The sequence below is a fragment of the Bubalus kerabau genome, chromosome 1 (genome assembly GCF_029407905.1).
Source record: "Bubalus kerabau isolate K-KA32 ecotype Philippines breed swamp buffalo chromosome 1, PCC_UOA_SB_1v2, whole genome shotgun sequence".
NCBI lineage: Eukaryota > Metazoa > Chordata > Mammalia > Artiodactyla > Bovidae > Bubalus > Bubalus kerabau.
The window spans coordinates 95,777,299-95,784,526 of NC_073624.1; the positions used below are offsets into that span (position 1 = coordinate 95,777,299).

General features: G+C 58.2%; 1 protein-coding gene across 1 annotated transcript; it reads right to left on the reverse strand.

Moving 5' to 3' along the window:
• Positions 1 to 392: 392 nt before the first annotated feature.
• On the reverse strand, positions 393 to 6,494 carry SP7 (Sp7 transcription factor). Its single transcript, XM_055566379.1, has 2 exons — positions 6,474 to 6,494; positions 393 to 1,806 (listed from the first exon to the last, which is right to left on the reverse strand). Exons 1-2 carry the CDS (start codon positions 6,492 to 6,494, stop codon positions 532 to 534), a joined length of 1,296 nt encoding a protein of 431 aa, XP_055422354.1. The 3' UTR covers positions 393 to 531.
• Positions 6,495 to 7,228: the final 734 nt, after the last annotated feature.

Genomic DNA, 7,228 nt, shown 5'->3' on the forward strand with positions numbered 1-7,228 from the left:
TGAAGAGGCCACCAGGGGGCAATAAATTATCATTATCATCATCATGACTGTGTTTGTAAAAAAAAAAAACGCTCTGGAGCATAGAAGGCAGTGGACTATAAAGTTGAGAAGATTGGAGCCTGAAAGCTAAGGAATAGTGGTAAATAAGCTTGGGAGGCAGAAAAGATGCACATAAAGGAGTTGGTGAGATGGAGAAATGAAGTGTTGGGGAAGTGAGTAGGTTTGGTAAAAGCAGAGAGAGAAACTGAGCAGTAGCGAGGAAAGAGCTTCTGAAGCCCTGAGTGCAGAGATCAGGCACCAGGTGATGGCCTGAGACGAGAGTTTGCAGACAGGTCTCATGGCAAGGGGAGGAAGTAAGCTGAGGAGGCATGCAGGGTGATACCCAGGCCCAGAATGGGTGGGAAGAGGGGAAGATGGATAGAGTTGCAAAGGGCAACATGCATGGGGCAAAGGGGGTGAGGGGCAAGCAGTGGTCCACAGAGCCAGGAGAGGCTGGAAAGGCAGACTCGGGGCCAGAGACCTCCACCCGGCTCAGATCTCCAGCAGGTTGCTCTGCTCCGGGCTGCCTTCAGGGGCTTTTTCTGGGGGTGCCGGTGAGGCGGAAGGTCTGGGCGTCTGACTGGCCTCCTCTTCGCCAGTGCTGCGGCCCTCCCCCAGCTCCTTGGGGCCGCTGGGTGGGGGTCCCGGACCTGGCTCGCCGTGGGTGCGTTGATGTTTGCTCAGGTGGTCGCTTCGGGTAAAGCGCTTGGAGCAGAGTAGGCAGGTGAACTTCTTCTCCCTGGTGTGAGTGCGCACGTGGCGCTCCAGCTCGTCCGAACGGGTGAACCTCTTGCCGCAGAAGAGCCAGTTGCAGACAAAAGGCCTCTCGCCCGTGTGCCAGCGCAAGTGGGCCTTCAGATGGGAGGCCTTGCCGTACACCTTGCCACAGCCCGGGATGTGGCAACTGTGGATCGGCTTCTTTCGCAGCCCGGCTGCGGCAGCACCCAGGCGCTCCAGCTCCTGGCAGTTGGGGCAGTCGCAGGAGGAGCGCCCTGCTCCACTGCTCCCATAGCCAGCACTGCCCCCTGTGCCTGCACCCCGGGGCGGTTTGGCTCCACCGCTCCCCTCCAGCTGCCCACTGTTGCCCACCGCCTTGGGTTTATAGACATCCTGGGGCAAGACATGCTGGGGCCCTGGCTGCAGGAGATGGGGAGCTGGATAGGGGGCTGGATTAAGGGGGGCAAAGTCGGACGGGTAGGTGGGCAGCTGAGGGTTCAGTGGAGGCTGAGCAGGGCCTGCAGGCAGTGTCCCTTGCAGCCCATCTCCCTGGCCCTGCCCGCCACCGAGCCAGTTGCCCCCAGGATGCATGTCCCACCAAGGGGTAGGAGCATTGCCTGGGCCCGGTGAGATGCCTGCATGGATGCCTGCCTTGTACCAGGAGCCATAGGGGTGTGCCATGTCCAGAGAGGTGTAGACGCTGGGCAGGCAGTCAGAAGAGCTGTGCCCCTTGGGCACTAGGAGCCCAGGGTCCTGGGTGCCCGTGGGCCCTGGGAACGAGTGGGAAAAGGGAGGGTAGTCATTGGCATAGCCCGAGGTGGGCGCTGGAGGGCTGCCTGGGGGGGAGAGGAGCCCATTGGTGCTGGAGAAGGGGGCTGGGTAAGCATCCCCCATGGTTTTGGAGGCCGAAAGGTCACTGGTCACAGAGTATGGCTTCTTTGTGCCTGCTTTGCCCAGTGTCGTGGAGTCCCGCAGAGGGCTGGAGCTTCCAAATTTACTGCACGCCGCTGTCAGCATGGCCAGGGGGCTGGAGCCATAGTGAGCTTCCTCCTGTGGGGAGAGAGAAGCATTGGTTAGGTGGAGAAAAGGAGATGTGCAGAAGGACTGCACAGCCTGGAGACCTGGAGAACAGAAGAACAAAGGTGGTGAAGAGGATGGGGATTCAGAGGTAAGGTCGGGGAGAGGGATGGGCAGTGAGGACTGGGACCCAGGGAAGAGCTCAGATAGAGTCTGGAAAAAGAGCAGAGGACCAAGACAGGGATGGTAACACCCAACCTAGCAGGCAGGAAGCAGAGCTCCCTGTGATGCTGGGGATGTGCAAGGGCCTCCGAGGAACAGGAGATGCTTCTTAAAAAGCCATGAGAAAGAAGAGCCAGGGATCAAGGCAGCACCCGGATGCAGTGAGTATTAGGGATCCTGAACCCTGGAAGTGGGTTGGGAGCAGAGGCCATGGTGGGAGACTTGGAGAGGAAAGACGAGGCTGAAAGAGCAGCGTGGGGAAAAGCCAAAGTCTTAGGGGACCGTAGTTGCCCCCGTTCCAGGTTTTCCCAGCTTGACCCCTTATTCACTTCCTGTCTCTACTTCATCTCCTGACTAAGGCAGTGGCCTAGTCACCCTAAAGCAGTGTCCTCATGTCCCTGGTAAGGAATCTCTTTCTCTTGGCAGGGACCCTGGGCCAGGGAGCAAGAGGAAGCGACGGCGGAGACACTGGGACATTGAGAGGGAACAGGGTTGCCGCCAAGCCAGGGCTGTGGCTGAGGCAAGAATGTCTTTCAAGCAGGCATTAGGCACCTCCTGCTTTGTGGAGCCAGCTGGTACCCCTTTGGGAGGGCTTGGAGAGCTGAAATCCTCACACCCCTCCAGGGCAGGGAATTGGATTGGCTATGATAGTGGCTCACAGCCACACCCCTCCCTCCATGCCTCAGTGTCCCCTAACACATAGAGACCCCTCCAGCACAGTGAATGAGGGAAATGTGTGTAGATGCAAGGCACAGGGATCTTTTAGGAATACCAAATGCCCATTGTGCTGTTGCTACCAGGCCAAGGCCCCCTGAGATCACCATCCCTCAGGAGCTCACGGTACCCCTCCCTGAGTCAGCTCTGGGACATCCCAGAAGGAAATGGTGCCCTCCTGGATCTCTGGCTGGCATGCATAGGCATCCATTACTGAGAATCCCACCAAAAACAAGTCAGAAGCTGACCCTGTATAGTCCCTTGACAGGGGCCCTCAACGACAACAGCAAAAATGTACCTGGTACCTTCCCAGTAAAACTGAAAAAGAACCCAAAATCCAGGGTTCCCAGGCCAGCCTGCTAGCTCCGAGCACATAGTCTGTGCCTGTGACACCAATCCTAGGAGTAAATCTGAGGTTTAAAGGCTTGCAGTGAGGGCTGTGTGTGCAATCGCCTGCCTTGCCCTGCTCCCAAAGGGAAACCTGCTGTTCCCCCTGCCCAGTGACCTCTTTCTGAGGTCCTGATGACACCATGGACTCCCAAATTTGAACCATCAAAAGCATCCTCAAATCTGGCCATGGCAGAAGCCCTGCATCCTTCCCAGCCAGGGTGTCCCTGGAGCCTCTCACCTCCCAAGCGGAGGTGCGTAAGGCAGGGCAGCTGCTGGGGCAGGAGGCAAATCCTAGTAGAAAGGAAAGGTCGAAATATATTGTGCAAAGGAGAGGGGCAGAGACCCATAGAACCATAGAGCAGAACCCACAGACCCACAGAGCAGAGGAGCCTGCAGGGTGAGAACCTGACCTTAAAGCCCCTGGTGGTGGGGGGTGGGGGGGGGAGTGAAAACAGTGGGAGCTGGCCCACAGGGGCAGAAATGGGCAGGGACGCAAAAGAGAAGAGAAGGAAAAAGCGACAAAAGGAGGGAGAGAGAGGAACGCAGAATAAACAAAGAGAGGTGATGGAAAGAGACTGGGCAAGGAAGGCTCAGGAAAGCAGAGCAAAGAAAGGAGGGGGAAGGAAGAAAGCGGGGAGGTGGGGGGCAGATTTCCTACCTAAGAGAAAATCCCCCTGGTGCTGGGCTCCAGAAAACCCCCAGACCAGGCCACTCCTCCCTCCCTCTCCCCCTGACCACCCCCTCCCCCTCTGCCTGCCTGGCCCGGCTCCGTTGGTTTCCCTGCGGTCGGTTTATTTTTAAAAACGCCGACGCCGTCCCCCCCGCCCGGCCCTCACACTGTGGCCACAGGGGCCTCAGCCAAGCCCAAGGACCCCACCCAGCCATGGGGCGGGAAGGAGGGGTGAAAGAAGACAAGCAGCCCCAGGCCAACAGAAGACCCCCGCCCTGGGGAACAGAGGGCCCCAGGGTCCGGGGGACAGAGAAGGGGGAGCCGGGCACCGGACAGCTCAGAAGGTTCTGGAGGCCAAGAGCTGGGTACTTGGCTAAGGTTCATCTCAGCCTCAGTTTCCTTGTCCTGCTGCTTGGGCTCTCCTGAGAACTAGAGAGAGGGTCCTGGTTAAGGATTCTAAATATGTGTGTCTGTGTCCCCATATGGGGGACCCGGGGGCTGGAGCCCACCTTCGAGTTGTTTTTCCTCCTGCTTCCACCCACATCCATTGAAAACAATGCCAACCACACCAAAACAGGCTTTTAAGTACTGAAGGGGGAATCTCTGGAGAAGGAACAAGATAAGGAGCTGTCCCGCCCTCTTTCCCCTGACCTCTCACTGGAAGGCTCACTTGGACATCTGAGTGCTGACTGGCCACCTGAGGTCCCAGTTTCCAGTTCTCCACTTTCACCCTCCTCCCAAATTGTTTAGTTCTTCCAGCTCCCAAGTCTCCATCCCCATTAGCCCCCATCCCCATTTCTCCCTCCTCCCTGATCCTCTGCATCTCACTCAGCCCAGGTGAGCCTCCTGTCAAGCTTCCCTCTCTGAACCCCCAAGTTCTTCCCACTGTTCAAGAGGACTTCCTGATGGGGGTATAAGAAGAAGCTTGAGGGCCCAGGTGCCCCTCAAAATAGATGAAAGAGACAGAGGCTGGAAGCCTTGGTATTAGGGGCATCTCCAGCTTACAGGGAATGAGGGATAAGAAAGTCCAGTTTCCAGGACACGCTCCTCTTGCCAAATGCTACCCCAATCCCATGTCTTTCCAGCAGACCTCTGGCCCAGCCACTCCCGCCAGCACCAGTGCCACGCTGGCAACTCTGGCATGAAGCCCACGCCCATTGACACGGCCCCTGCCTTGGGTGGACCCAGGATTTCCATGCACCTTAGTCCTCCAGCTTCCTCAAGACCAAGCACAGCATTTCAATGATGGCTCAATCAAGAGTCTCTTGGGGAGATGGTGGGGTGAGCAATCTGCCTCCTTGCAGCAAAGGGTAGACAAAGCCCCTGAGGACCCCCAACTAGGTCATGGTGTCCACCCCACTGCCTCACATGCCATTCCCTCAAACTCAGTCACAGGTTCCCTATCCACCAGCCTTACACACACCATTCCCCACTTGGACTAACAGATACTTGGGTGACCCAGCCTGCACACACATCTGTGCTCCCACAAAGCCAGCCACACGTGCAGGTGTGCTGCTCTACATTCTGACACTCACATGCAGGCCAGTGAACACAGGTGTTAAGAGACACCTGGTCCATCTCACACACACCTCTCCTGTAGGGCTGAATGAGTCAGCCTGGACATGAGCTAGTGTACTGGGAGCAGACATGGGGACTTCAGAGGGGCCCAAGAATACAGAAGGTCAAGGCCACTGATGGGAGTTGATCTTTGGGAAGGGCTCTCTGGTCCCAAATTCCTATGGAGGGAGCCAGAAAGCAGAAGTGGTAACAGAGACACAGAGTCAGAGATCCAGAAGCAAGGAGAACTCGGGACATTCAGACAGCCTCTGAGTGACTGTGAGTCCGCCTTTCCAACTGTGATGTGCCATGAGTCCCTCAGAAGCCCTGGCAGAGTCAGCAGTTTCTCAAGCCCCCAAGCCCTGACCCCCGTGGTACCCTGGTTCCCTCCATTCTCAGTGCCAGAGGCAAGGGATGCTGGGGTCCCAGCCTGGAGGGGAAGTGGCCCGGTCCGCCCTGGAGCCTCCCACTCCCAAAATAGAGCTGAGTTTGTCTTTGGCTGAAAGCTAAATATTTGTGAGCCGGGCAGGCGGCCTCAGACCCTGGCCCTCCTCCTTGGTTGCCTCTCAGACCTGGGCCCAGTTCCTCTGGTCAGCCCCCCCACATACATGGACTGCCCTCTCCCTTCTCTCATTGCCCACCTCCTCTGCTACCAGCCCAGAAGCCCAGCCCCCTCCCCACCTACAAACCAGACAAGACACTGCTTAGGGTGAGTCCGGAGAGCCAGGACCCCCAAAGAACCATGTACTCACTGTTGCCCAGTGCCCACTCAGCCAGCCCTCTGGCCTATTTCTCTCCCCCTGTCCCCTACCAGTTTATCTGTCTCCCACTCCTCTCTCTTCACTCCCCTCCCCTTCCTTTCTCGATCCCTCAATCCCTCTTCCACTGCTCAGAGTTGGTGTGCTTGGCAGACCTCAGGGGTCCATGCCTTCTTCTAACCTAATCCCCTCAGTCCTGATCTGACTGCTCTGTGACCCCTTGCCCTGCTCTCTCTCCTCCCCTTTCTCCTGCCCCCCACCCCTCCTCTGACCCCTGGAAGTGACAAGCACCAGAGTAACTGTCTGTGTGAGTTAGAAGGTGGGAGTGGACAGGGATTAGGACCATTAAGATCGAGGCTGGTGTCCTGGGGGAAGGAGGGGGCAGTTACCTCAAGCAGGGAGGACGCCATCCTGAGGCTGGGGAACGGGTCCCAGGGAGCCAGGCAGATGGAGAGAGCTGAGCCGGAGAGAGGGAGAGGGAGAGGGAGGGAGAATGGGAGAATGGGAGAGAAGAGATCTAAAGTTAGAAGGGACTAGGGGGTGGGGGTGGGGGGGGCTGCTCTCTGTCTGTAGGGATCCACCCTCTAATTACAGCTTTCCCAGCGGAGAAGGCTCCGGATCCAATGAGCAGGGCGAGAGAGGGAGGCAGAGGGTCCAAATTTCCTGCTCCATTTGCTGAGCTCCCCCAAAGAAGGGATCTGGGCGGGAGAGGAGAAACGGGGCTCCCAGGGAAGCAGGAGGGGGTAGGGACAGGGCAAGTTGTCAGGGCATGCCGGGGGGCGCTGAGGGTCTGGGCGGATGCAGGGTGGGCCCAGGTGCCCCACACCCTGCCCCCAGCCATCCCATAGGCGGCTGTGGGAACCCCTCCCAGACAGAGCCCCCGAGTGTCCTGTACCTGGGGGATAAGGGGCTGGGTGTCTTGAGTCTCTGCTCTCTGGAGGTCTGGCACTGGGAGTGCTGGCAAGGGGTCGCCTGAGGGTCCGAGGAGGGCTCCGCTCCTCTCCTAGGCCAGCTGCACTCCTGTTCCCACTCAGGCTCTGATCCTAGAATCCTACTCTGACTCCGGAGTCCTGGCTGCGGGTCCGCGGGTGGCGGCGGCGGCTGCTGCTCCTGCTGCTGCTGTTGCTGCTGCTCCTGCCGCCGC

What these genes read in the sequence shown, in the direction of transcription:
- SP7 (XM_055566379.1), bottom strand. Translation starts at nt 6,494, where the DNA reads ATGGCGTCCTCCCTGCTTGAG. An exon ending in TGGCGTCCTCCCTGCTTGAG is followed by an intron (nt 1,807 to 6,473) that starts GTAACTGCCCCC and finishes CTCTCCCCACAG; the next exon opens with GAGGAAGCTCACTATGGCTC.